This window comes from Cryptomeria japonica, chromosome 11 (assembly GCF_030272615.1).
Source record: "Cryptomeria japonica chromosome 11, Sugi_1.0, whole genome shotgun sequence".
Lineage (NCBI taxonomy): Eukaryota > Viridiplantae > Streptophyta > Pinopsida > Cupressales > Cupressaceae > Cryptomeria > Cryptomeria japonica.
The window spans coordinates 523,431,400-523,445,197 of NC_081415.1; the positions used below are offsets into that span (position 1 = coordinate 523,431,400).

The 13,798-nt window shown below is 35.8% G+C and overlaps 1 protein-coding gene across 13 annotated transcripts in view; it reads right to left on the minus strand.

Moving 5' to 3' along the window:
- Positions 1–5,069: 5,069 nt before the first annotated feature.
- The window catches only part of LOC131035152 (uncharacterized), a 258,229-nt gene continuing 249,500 nt past the window's right edge, over positions 5,070–13,798 (minus strand). For 12 of the 13 annotated variants that reach the window (XM_057966796.2, XM_057966797.2, XM_057966795.2 and 9 more), the window contains one exon: positions 5,070–5,758. In XM_057966796.2, the coding sequence (XP_057822779.2) occupies positions 5,399–5,758 (360 nt within the window). In that variant the 3' untranslated portion in view covers positions 5,070–5,398. The remainder of the gene's footprint in view (positions 5,759–13,798) is intronic. The other variant, XR_009103920.2, reaches the window with a different exon arrangement.

Sequence of the window (13,798 nt, forward strand, 5' to 3'; positions counted from 1 at the left end):
GCCTTGAGGGAATCTTTCTTGAACAGTTTCAGCTCTTCAGCATCTTCTGGAGGAGACGGCCTTTCTTCTTCTACAAATTTCAGTAGGTCATTTTCTTCAAGGATCAATAGAATACGAACTTTCCAAGCAACAAAGTCAATGGCTCCCTCAAGCCTATCCTCAGCCTTCAAACCTGACATCTTTAATCTGAACACAAACAACAACTATATGCAACAATTGATCTGCGAAAATCAAAAGTTAGTAACACCTAGAGCTCTGATACCATGTTAATTTAAACCCTAGGTATGATAATCAGATTTATCTTATTCAGTTATGCCCTAGTTTGTATTAGATTTGCAGTAGTTTAGTGAATCAACATGCATTAAATTGTGCCCTAGATTGTAATCAGATTTGCAGAACTTAGTAAGACAACATAAATTAGAAATATGATAGAAGACAAACAAGCATACCCTGGGAAAACCTCCAAGGAGGAAAAACCCAACATGAAAGACCCACAGGTCAGATTGTATATTCTCCTCTAAATAACAGTACAATACTTAGCTCGAATCTGATCTTGCCATATCAGATCTGTCCTTGTATGCTTCAATGATTTGCCTCAAGATATGCTATGTCCCCTTGGACAATATTACACCAAACTAAATAATTCGCCCTCTTCCTTAGGTTCGCATAACAGAGCTAATTTGCATTTTGATTTTAATTGAACTTGATGATATTGTCTTGCAAAGTGATCTTTATTTATATGCCTCTTTTCTTTATTAAGGTCGGCCCTTTCTTGAAGTCGCTAATGTTTGTTTGGTGCTAATATTTAATTGTTATCTGTTAGTGTGGATTTAGGATAGGGCCACGTTTAGGGTAGGACCCGGTCCTAAAGGAGTTTGGATGTTGCCTTAAGGCAATCCGAACCCCTATACCCTAGTTACAATCAGCACTCCCTCTTAACTAGGGAGGAGGAGAATACATAATTTGAACCTTTTACGTTGCATCTAGCACACAAGCATAGAATTACATCTTCCACCTAGCACACAAGCATAAGATGGTTCTAGCACACAAGCATAGAAAGTGTAATACATCATTGGGTCTTTACATTATTACAACTATCCATCTAGCACACAAGCATAGATTGGATGAAATTCATTCTTGCACACAAGCAAAGAATGATTCAAAGTGCTACCAATAGTCACTGAGATTGAAGCTCCCTTTCAATCAGGGTTCCGTTTTCCATGACACCGAGTCTATCTCTGAAGTACTCGAATTTCACTCTGGATAAGGGTTTGGTGAGGATGTCAGCAATTTGTTCATCTGTGCTAATGTACTTTAGGTGAATGGCGCCTCTCTACACCATATCCCGAATGTAATGATAGTGGGTTTCCACATGTTTGGACCGATCATGAAATACAGGATTTACTGACATCTTTATACAGCTTTGATTATCACAATGAATGGTGGTAGGATCATTGACTTGACCAAATAATCCAACAAGAAGCTTACGGAGCCACACTGCTTCTTTGGATGCAACAGATGCAGCAATGTACTCAGCTTCTGTAGTGCTTAATGCTACCGAAGATTGCTTCCTGCATGCCCAAGAGATTACTGCGGAGCCCAAGTTGAAGCAGATGCCTGAAGTGCTTTTCCTGTCCTTGACACTTCCTACCCAATCTGAATCTGAGTAGCCTTTCAGGAGGATTGGGGTATTAAGTGTATACTTTAGCCCATAACCAATTGTGCCACGTAGATATCTTAAAATGTGCTTGGCAGCAACCAGGTGAACATGTTTCAGTGAGCTCATGAATCGACTAAGAGCATTCACAACATAGCAGATATCTGGCCTAGTATTGACTAGGTATATCAGGGAGCCAATCAGCTGTCTGTACTCAGAATGATCTGTAAAATCTGAGTTAGCTGTAGAAACACTTAACTTCTTTAAGTTAGATTCCATAGCAGTACGCATAGGTTTACAATCTATCATTCTAAATCTTTTCAAAATATCAATAGTGTATTTTCCCTGACTTAGAAAGATTTCATTAGCTCTTTGCCATACTTCTAACCCTAGGAAGTTGTGCATTAGACCTAAATCTTTCATTTCAAATTCTGAGGCTAATTCCTTTTTACATCTTATGATTAATTTATTTTCACCCGTGAGAAATAAATCATCTACATACAAAACTAAAATAAGCATCACATTATTATAAATTTTCAAGTAAATGTTAGCATCAACATCATTTTTAGAAAACCCTAAACTTAGTAAGTACTTATCAATTCTTTCATACCAAGTGCGAGGAGCCTGTTTGAGCCCATATAAGGCTTTTTTCAACCTACAAACATGAGAATCTCTTTTATGGATTACATAACCTTCTGGTTGCTCAATATAGACTTCCTCCTCAATGACTCCATTGAGGAAAGCTGTCTTAACGTCCATTTGATGTAGCTCCCAACCTTTGGCTGCAGCAATAGCTATTATAGACTTAATAGAGGTATATCTAGCAATAGGGGCACAGGTTTCTTCATAATCTATTCCTTCCTTACTTGATTGTAACAAGCAAAGTATTTTAGAACAAGACTCATATTTTTACAAAGGTTAGTGTTGTTGATTGTAACTAGGGTATAGGGGTTTGGATTGCCTTAAGGCAACATCCGAACTCCTTTAGGACCGGGTCCTACCCTAAACGTGGCCCTATCCTAAATCCACACTAACACATAACAATTAAATATTAGCACCAAACAAACATTAGCGCCTAAAATATAAGGAGGCCGACTTCAAGAAAGCGCTGACCTTAATAAAGAAAAGAAGCATATAAATAAAGATTACTTTGCAAGACAATATCATCAAGTTCAATTAAAATCAGAATGCAAATTAGCTCTGCTGTGCGAACCTAAGGAAGAGGGCAAATTATTCAATTTGGTGTAATATTGTCCAAGGGGACATAGCATATCTTGAGGCAAGTCATTGAAGCATACAAGGACAGATCTGATATGGCAAGATCAAATTCGAGCTAAGTATTGTATTGTTATTTAGAGGAGAATATACAATCTGACCTGTGGGTCTTTCATGCTGGGTTTTTCCTCCTTGGAGGTTTTCCCAAGGTATGCTTGTTTCTCTTCTATCATATTTCTGATTTATGTTGTCTTACTAAGTTCTGCAAATCTGATTACAATCTAGGGCACAATTTAATGCATGTTGATTCACTAAACTATTGCAAATCTAATACAAACCAGGGCATAATTGAATAAGATAAATCTGATTATCATACCTAGGGTTTAAATTAACATGGTATCAGAGCTCTAGGTGTTACTAACTTCTGATTTTAGTAGATCAATTGTTGCATATAGTTGTTGTTTGTATTCAGATTAAATATGTTAGGTTTGAAGGCTAAAGATAGGCTTGAGGGAGCCATTGACTTTGCTGCTTGGAAAGTTCGTATTCTGTTGATCGTTGAAGAAAATGACCTACTGAAATTTGTAGAAGAAGAAACGCCGTCTCCTCCAAAAGATGCTGAAGAGCTGAAACTGTTCAAGAAAGATTCCCTCAAGGCTAGAAGGATCATAATTGAGTTCGTCAAGAATCATCTTGTCACTGTCATATCAAAGTTTACATCTGCTAGAGAAATGATCAAACACTTGGAAGGGATCTATGAAGTCAACAATCTCAGCAGGGCTCTTGCCCTAAGACAACAACTTCTACACATAAAAATGAAAGAAGAAGATTCAATCATAGCCTACTTCATGAAGATCAATGAACTAAAGGACAAGCTAAGCACTCTTGATTGCCAAATCTTAGATAAAGACCTTGTTATGATTGCATTAAATGGTCTACCAGATGAATGGGAACCATTTATTCGTAGCATTGGTGGAAGAGTTGATCATCCCAACTTTGAGCGTCTTCAATCTGAGTGCATCAAAGAGGAATCTCGAATTGAGGTAAGAGGAAAACTCAAAAACTCTCTCAAAGATAATCATTTTCTCTTATCTAAATCTAGGAAAGGTGGTCATTGGAAGAAAGAAAAAAGAAGTAAAGATTTTAGATCCTCCTCCTATGATCCAAGGAAAAAGTCAAGAGATTCCTCTCACATTCATTACTTCAGATGTGATAAGTATGGTCACTATGCCAGAGATTGTCAAAATGACCCAAAGGAAAGGGAAGCTAACTTAAATGAGGTTGCCGAACAAAGTGAAGACTACCTTCTTATCTCTACTCTTTCCAGCAATGTTCCTACGGATAGCAATTCGTGGATAATTGACAGTGGTGCCTCCAGACACATCTCAGGATTTCGTGAGCATCTCTCAAATCTGATTGAAAAAGACACCAATCTTCATGTTGTAATCAGTGATGATGCTCGACTCGGTAAAAGGTTTTGGTACTACTTATGAGATTGTACATCAAAATGTCATCCACTGGCTCTCAGATTGACATTATTATGATAACTCGAATTACCATCCCTTCTTATGCCGAGTATCATAACATTCATAGTCATCAACATCTCAATTTATAGTCTAACTCCTTACTAGATTTATTTTTCATAAAAATGGTTAAGTTATCTAATTTTTAAAATTGTTATGTTACAAAGAATTCTTTATTCTTGTAGTTTTCTCAAAAACCACCATACCTCATGTTAATTTAAAATGCATAAATGTAACATTTTATCCATACCAGTGTTGTCCAATTTAAATCAAATACAAAATATCAAAATAATTTTATCCACAATGAGTTAAAATTATATCTACACCAATAAAATATTTGTTTGTGCGCCAACAACCCAGTGCATTATTGAGCATCACGAAGTAAAGACTATTGGACTCATGTTATTCCTTCCAAATTGTAAATGCCTAAGTTGAACATCAAAGTCCATTAGCATAGTTACAAAGCTGCACTCACCTTTATTAACATAGAGATCATGTTCCAAAATGTTTTCTTATTCTCTAGCTTATGAAGATGATTTACAAGTGTCATATCAATAGTTGATAGCTTCAATTGATACCAGATGCTAGCATTTTTGAAGTATTGGTAAACGTAAAGATGCATTTCACTATTAATTTTCGTTTATAACCTAAGTTGAATTGAATACACATTTAGATTAAATAATTAAAAGATGGAAACCCATTTTATTAAATATGCTAACTAATTTTGACAAATGAAGAACACTTATAATAGGTCTGCAGAGTAAAGTACGATTCCTTATAATATGTCTGGCTGTTGATATATACACTTCAAATTGATGCCTCACTAACTGCACATGTAATGTTAATTCTAGGTAGAAGCAGCACAGAGCAATAAAAACTTGATCCCTTACGGGAAGGTGGTGATGACACATTTAACTGGTCAGAATTGGTTAAGAAAATAGACAGAAAATGAGGCTCTAGGCAACAGTAGTTCAACTGTTAGAACAGGATATTGTTGGCATCCTCAATCAGTTGTAAATCCCCACTTTTCTAGTAGCTTCTTAATATATTTGCCTGCAAAAAAACCAACAATAGATGCCCAAAAACCAGTAACAACATACAGAATGACAACTTTAATGTAAGACTTTTTGGTAACTCGAGCCTTCCCTAAAGCAAGCAGGATGATAGAAATCAAAGATACTACACTTGCTGCAAGGAATTTATACAGCGTGTCATCACTCTTTTGGAAAGAGAAGCCATAGGTAATTGGTGCCAGTGATCCGAAAATAAGGTAGGAAACTGTTGCTATAAATCCATTGAACCAAAATCTGTGTCCGATTGTTTCTATGAACTCATCTCGGTGAAAATGATCAAGATACAAAATCTGCAAATGATAAAACAGAATAAACATCAGCTCAGCATTGAACTCAAATCAATCGAGATTTAAAACCATACAGAATAGAAGCTAAATAGTGTCCATACACAAGACCATAGTTGAAAAACTCGGTAACTTTATTGAACATTTGAAAATACATTTTTTTTAAATATTGTTCAAAAACATACATTTACACCAAATTTGTAGAACATATACTAATTTCCATGATATATACGTTTTTTTAACATAAATTATTCTTTTAATTTAATCTCAATTCTTTTTAATAGATTGTTCTTTATATATAAATGTAAAATACACCAATCTATTAATAAAAAAATTATATTGTTCAGTATTATTAAATTTTCTTTTACATTGGTCAGTATTATTAATTTTTTTTACATTGTTCACTATTTATTTAAAAAAGAATTACATTGTTCAGTGTTCACTATTATTAATTTTTTTACATTGTTCACTATTATTAAAAAAATTAACAGTGTTCACTATTATTAAAAATACACCAATTTATTAAATAAAAAATTTCCTTTGTTTGAAATTATTTCTTAGTATGATGTGAATTTCACCTACAATAACATATTCAAATCTGAATGGATGAAATGAAATGAAGGATTTTAATAACGTCCACGAGGCCAAAGCAGCCTATGGGACCCACGGAAAACACACACCCGACAAAGTCAGGGCACCACGATCCTAATCTGCCTGTAACCTCTTTTCAAGAACTGCTCTTCTGTAGTGAATTTTTATTAATAGAGTCGCTGTTTTTTTAAAGTTGTCTCTTCAAACAAAGTGTTTAAATTGTCTGTTTTCAAAATGTCTTCATAAATGACCCGAATGTCACTATACATCGAGCATTCGAGAACAAAATGTCGCTCCATCTCTACTGCTCCTGTATTGCAAAATAAGCATATCCTCTTTTCCCACTCTTCTTTAGGCATCATCCATCTACCTGTTTCACACCTCAAGTGATGAGAGCTGGTTCTTAATTGAGCCATTAGCATTTTTGCTTTCCATTTAATATTTGCTCCTATGTAGGCTTTTTCTTCATGATCTCCTGTGGGGTTGAATTATGTGATATAATAAGCTTTTTTATGCCCAGCTTGCTTTGTCCATAAATTGCTCCTGAACTTTTCCTTCACAATTTTTTTATTTCTTCATTGGTGTTTGGACATTCTTGTCTACTAATGCCCCATTTGCTCATCCAATTGTCATTTTGTCTCATCCATGTGTTATTCCTTCTATCTAGCCTTTCCCCCATAATCAACTTAGGCCAATGATGATTTTCCATATGTTGAATTTTCTTTAAATAGTTTACTAAACGAACCATCACTAAAGCTTCCAGGGGATAGGTACTGGTTTTAGCTAAAAGAATTTCATATGGGACAACAGTTTTAATTTTGAAATTACTTATGATTAGGTATTTTTGGATTCTTTCCAGTTGTCTCCATTTCTGATCTAACATACTGCTGCCCCAAATTTCACATCCATATTGAATCACTGGAGTGACCAGCAAACCAAAAAGAATTCTCTTGCTTTTCCAATCCCAAAGTTCAGCATTTCTACATCTATTTTGTAGCACATACAATGCCTTCCATCCACCTTGAATTCTTTTTACTCTACAAGTTTCCCAGTTAAGCTGCTTGTGAAAATTGAGTCCAAGATATTTGTACTCATTCACTACTTCCAACGAGCTGCCTTCAAAAAGAAAATCGTCTTGTATCTTTTTATTTTTTCTCAAAGAGAAGATCATAAATTTGGTCTTACTAATATTCACTTGCATCCCGACTTCCTGGGAAAAGACCTCAAGCGTCTTCAAGTGTTCTCTCAAACCCTTTGTAGATTTAGCTATTAAGATGAGATCATCTGCATATAGAAGTAGCTTTATTACCTAATTAGCCAACTAGACTCCTTCACTGCTATTCTTGTTTAGCCATTCTTACAGCTTGTCATGAATATATAACCCAAACAGTGTTGGAGAAAGAGGGCAACCTTGTTTGACACCAAAATCACTGCCAAAACACTCTGACATTCCCTCTGAGGTTCTGATTTTAGCCTTGACCTGCTCATAAAGCCTATGGACAGCAACCCTAAGCCCAATTGGAACTCCCAATTCCTACATCCTATGCCATAGTTTATCTTGCGGAACTGTATCAAAGGCTTTTCTAAAGTCTACAAAGCAGCAAAAAGCCTCGCCCCCTTGGGTATTCCAAATTTTTTCAACCAAAAACCTAAGTGTAACACCATGGTCTATAGTAGAGTGTTTTGATCTAAAACACACCTGACCCTTGGCTCTTTTCCCTCCAATTTCTGCCTAGCTGCTAATCCTGCGTTCAATCATGCTAACAAACAACTTCCCAAGTAGTGGGTTGATCACAATAGTGCGGTAATTTGATGGATTGTTTTGATCACCGCTTTTGTGAAGAGGGATCACAACATTGGTTGTCCAATTTTATGGGAAACCCTCGAGTTACATTGTTGAAGATGTGTTTGATATGAGGTGCAAGGGCTTCACTGCCCCACTTTAGGTATTCTACTTGTAACCCATCTATGTCCTGTGCCTTTCCTCTTGCAAGCCTTCTTATGCCTTGTTTGATATCTTCAGTGCTAAAAACCGTGTGGAAGCTATACAGTGGGAAAGATTTTAAAATTTAATATTGATTAATAAAACTTGATTAAAACCTAAAAGCTATGCATCGCTTTTTTTTTCTGTTCTGGTGCCCTATTTGCGTCTACGGCGTCGCAAATATTTTTCTCATCGCGGCAAGAAAAGACAAAATATGTAATAAAACTTAGGTTTTGGACGAATATAAATTTTATTACTTTTTAAAGCCGATTTTTTCCGCGATTTTTCAGTAATTTTTGGAGATTTTTTTGGGTTTTTATCGCTGCATGTTTTTTAAAAACTCTTATGCCTTGTTTGATATCTTCAGTGCTAAAAACAGCGTGGAAGCTATATAGTGGGAAAGATTTTAAAATTTAATATTGATTAATAAAACTCGATTAAAACCTGAAAGCTATGCGTCGCTTTTTTTTTTCCGTTCTGGTGCCCTATTTCCGTCTGCAGCATCGCAAATATTTTTCTCATCGCGGCAGGAAAAGACAAAATATGTAATAAAACTTAGGTTTTGGACGAATATAAATTTTACTACTTTTTACCACCGATTTTTTCCGCGATTTTTCAGTGATTTTTGGCGATTTTTTTGGGTTTTTATCGCTGCGTGTTTTTTTAAAACTCTTATGCCTTGTTTGATATCTTCAGTGCTAAAAACCGTGTGGAAGCTATACAGTGGGAAAGATTTTAAAATTTAATATTGATTAATAAAACTCGATTAAACCTGAAAGCTATGTGTCGCTTTTTTTTTTCCGTTTTGGTGCCCTATTTGCGTTTGCGGCGTCGCAAATATTCTTCTCATCGCGGCAGGAAAAGACAAAATATGTAATAAAACTTAGGTTTTGGACAAATATAAATTTTATTACTTTTTACCGGCTATTTTTTCCGCGATTTTTCAGTGATTTTCAGCTATTTTTTTGGGTTTTTATCGCTGCATGTTTTTTAAAAACTCATTGCCGAGTTAGATTGCGAGTGACTCGTGGGGCTCACGAGTACTCGCAAATCTGTGAAAAACCCACAGAGTTTTTCATCTACGTCACAAGACAATTGCTTTGTACTAGAGTTATTGATTAGTCTTTCCATATTAAGACCCAGTAGTCATTCCACTAGAAAGATTTATGCCTAAAATGACAGAAAGAATGATGTTAAAAATTTTGTTTAATGAACTCGTGAACCTTGGTCATGGGAGTCTTTCTTCCTACAAGATCTTTTTTTCATATATCATTGGAGAATGTCCTCTAATTTGACCATTCTTTGTGTTTTTTCACCGTTATTTCAATTAAATTCATTTGTGCACAAAAAGATTTGAACAAATCTGTATGGGAATTTGTGGACATTGTATCTTTTTCAGTTATAATATAATTAGGAAGGTCGTGTTTAGGAGATATTTCTAAAATAAGTATTTGGCAGTCTTTTTTGTCATATGAAAAGGAACAAATGTTGTGCCAAATTTCTGCCCGAACAATATGGAGTCAAAAAGTCCCTTTTTCCCATCTCTCGTGGGTGCCAATGCTTTGAGAGCAAAGATTTAAAATGAACATGATGTAAATTATAGGTAAATAGAAAGAATGTGAGAACTTCAAAAGATTTTAAGATTGTGGAGAGTAGAAAGAAGCTCATAGAATAAGCAAAGAAGAAAAAAAATTGCACACTGTAAGTTCCAACAATTCTAAAGCATGTTGTGGCCTATAAAAGGACAAAAAGAAATATAAAGGATACCCACAAGTTGAGGCAAATTCAATAGAATTTGGGAAGATGACAAAGAAGGAAGGTCTTTTGACCAAGCTAATATGGAGTCCAATGTTGGAGTTGGGATTTAGTTCTGAAGAATGTCATAACTTTGGTTGGTATAATCAAATTCATCTCATAGTTTGTTTAATGCAGGCTAATGAGATAACTAAAACTTGCACACACACCCCAAGAAAAGAGGCTAAAGGAAGGTTGATAAGGTTCAATGATATGAATCCAAAATCTTGCTTCCCTTGCATATGTGAAAAACAGTTTTAGCATATGAGTTCTGAAGTAATGCAACTAAACCCTGTTGATGTGCATTTTATGACACTTCGAATATAGAATAAAGTATCGAATACTCTATCCTCTCTTAAACAAAATCTTGAATGGAAGGATCACTTGAGGTGACTCCAAGGTTTATATATGTCAGGTCTTGACGTGTGGATAGCTCCAATGGTTGATGTGATTGCTGTTTTTCCAAGGGGACTTATGCAGTTGTTTGTAGTAGATGAATCTCTGTAACACAAGGAATGCTCTATGAGTACAATCTATGCTTTCGAATGATATGCAATGAGGCTCTTAACTTAATACTACTAATGATTGATTAAAAAAAAAAGTGCAAAAGGATTGAGGGTTGAAGGATGCTAAACTAAAGCTAGGAATGCAAGGGCAATGGACAATATCTAGTGAAATTCAACTAGGCTTTAATTTGACATGCAAGGAACAACTCCACAAAGCTAGTGCGATCTTCTAATGTAAGCATGTGACATTCCAATCACTAACAACAATATAGACACCATCAAGGAGATGCATATCAAGGGCAAGTAGCTATCGAAGTTAAGCTTGGACAAAGGAGTTCAGTTGACTATGCAAGGTATGACACGATCAGCAAAATACTAGTAGTATGAACGTATGAATTTCACCATCAATCATGGACAAAGATATTTCATTAATCTAAAACACTTAAGTAAATCTATTCTATCCTTTTTTAGTTTTCTCTTTGAAAAGGATGAAGAAACATGCAAATACTCCAGATACAACAAGTCACCAACACTTCAATGATTTTATATTCTCTGGTAGCATCAAAGCAACAATTCTTCAAAATCTCCTCTAATTGGTCCTTACAAATGAATGTAGTTGAGCTTATATAGTGCTATCAATACAAATGAATGGCCAAGATTGATCTGAAATCAAGGGCCAAGATCATGCCACCTAAACCCTAATTAGGGTTTGTTACAACAAAATACCTAATTATTGCATATCACTAAATATCAGCCAATGAGAAAGTAAGATCTTTTTGGCACAAACTACAAGGAAGAATCCTCAAATGAGAAAAATTGATGCCACATGGGATCATAACAAACTTTCATCTAGAAGTTTGTTCCCCTTATGTTTTTCTCTACAAGCATATTCAAAGAAACAAGACATGATGCAATCAAGCTCCTCCATTGGGACACATCACATGATCTTCAATTGATCTTCCATGTAATCCAACTCAGCCAAAGATGAAATGAAAATCTTTTCCCACTCAGGCCCCAAGTTGTAGATCTTTCCTACAAGTGTTGTGAATGACTAAATATCCTCCAACCGCCTCTTTTAAAGTGATCCAGTTGTTCCCAAGAAGATACTTCTTACTCTTTCTATCATCCTGTCAACAACTATATCTACTTCTTCCTTCATCTCCATCCCACATATTGTTTTAACTATTGTTACAATCTTACCATGTATCACCTTAGTCATATTTTCTACTTAGCTGCAACCACTGTTGATACCTTTGAACATTTCTCTTCTCAATCTGAGTGTACTATACCACCTACGAAAGTCATATGAATGCCCTTCCTTTACCACTCCAGCATTCATCAAGGTTTGCTTGGGAATATCCATCGATACTTGCAGCCTCAAAATGGTGAAATCTTTGATGTAAACAAAGACATCATAGGAAGCAATGAGAACCTGAGTCGTATCAAGGATAGCTAAAATTGTGTCAAATACATGTGCTAACTCTCCCATGAACTCATTTACCTTGGTGAAAGAACTATTAATCCAACTTTTCAACATTTGAGAGTTATTCCTCATCTCTTCCAAATCATCAACTGAATCCGGTGCAAGCAATGATGGAGGCATGCTTGAAGGGTCAGCCTGCCTTATTGGATTCCTGAGTTGCCGCACATAATTCCTTAATGTATTCAATTCTCTTTCCAACTTATTATTGTTTTGTAGTTCAATCCTCAATCTATCCTGGACCATCTTCATTGAATCACCCTAATCTTCTATTTCTTGTCCAATTGTGGCAAGACCCAACTCAATGGTTTCCAAATCATAGTCATCGGCAATGATTTCATCTTCTGGTTTGTCTACTCTTGGTGTACCTATCTGTATAACTCAAGATCCCACATTATCTCTTATGATCTTGGAAAGCTTAGTAGCTTTCTTCTTCTCGATTGTTTGACCAATCTTCTCCAAGAAGTTATCCAAATTGTCTATTGCCTCTTCTTTTGCTACTATCACTTAGTCATTCTTTCCTTGAGCCAAGATGGGATAGTATATCGCTTTCTTTCTACTTGTAACTCCTTGAATTGCTACTATACCCGAGGTGGAGAAGTTGTTTCTTAATCCTCATCCTCATCCATTATCTCTACATAGACATCCTCTACGGCCTTGTCGTTTACAACTTGTTCTTGCATTGTTGGAGATTCCGTAATTGAGGCTGCTTCCCTTTATCTGTCTTTTCACCTTGATTATTTTGTATTGTGGATTCTAAGGACTCTTCCATGCCTTGATCCATGCCTTTCTTGGATGATTGTCCTTCATTGATGGTTACTCTATTCATTGTGACCTCCCAGATGGATGAGGTGCTAGCATAAGGATGATTTGAATTTGCCTTGTACTTCTTTTGTCTTGATCCTTCTTTGTGGCTTTCTTTCCTCTTCCAACTCTTAAGTTGAGAAGACTGAGTAGCATTCTCACTCATGCTTACAATCTCCATTTCATCATCAGATGAATCTAGATCTCCCATCATATCAAATGTTAGCTGGCCATTCTGACTCTCCAACTTGTTGGTTTCAATATCTACCCATCTTCATGTGTAGGCCATGACAGGCCTCATCATTTCATCCAACTTGGTTATCTCAATAACAACCCAATCAACCTCTATCTCCTTATCCTTTTCTTGCTCATAAGAGCGCTAGAGGTACCTTCCATCATCTTGAGCTTGATCAAGGATGGAACATATTCTACACATCCTGACGATATCTATTGGTAGCCTAGAGAACATCTTCCTTCTAATCTCAAAGTCATCTTTGCCATTCATCCAGTAATCTTCTATATGTGGCTTGTGCTTATGTCTGCTACCATTGATCCTCCTCATGTTACCATATGGATTGAAGTTAGCTCGTGAAGGACATTAACTACCGAGAATGACAACCCACTTAATACAAACAATTAATACATTGGTAGATAACAAATATTATCAAATATAACCATAGGCATTTTATGCCAACTACAGTGACATGGAACCACCATTGGGGATTGCAAGATCCAATGGAGGGCTCTAGAATCAAGTTCAAGGTTGGAAAAAGCCTCATATTTCATTTATTGTAATGTTATCTCTATCTTACAAATGTACATTGTTAGACATTTGAGTCCTCAAATCGAATTGTAATAAATCTTAGGAACCTCTTAAGTGAAACGAT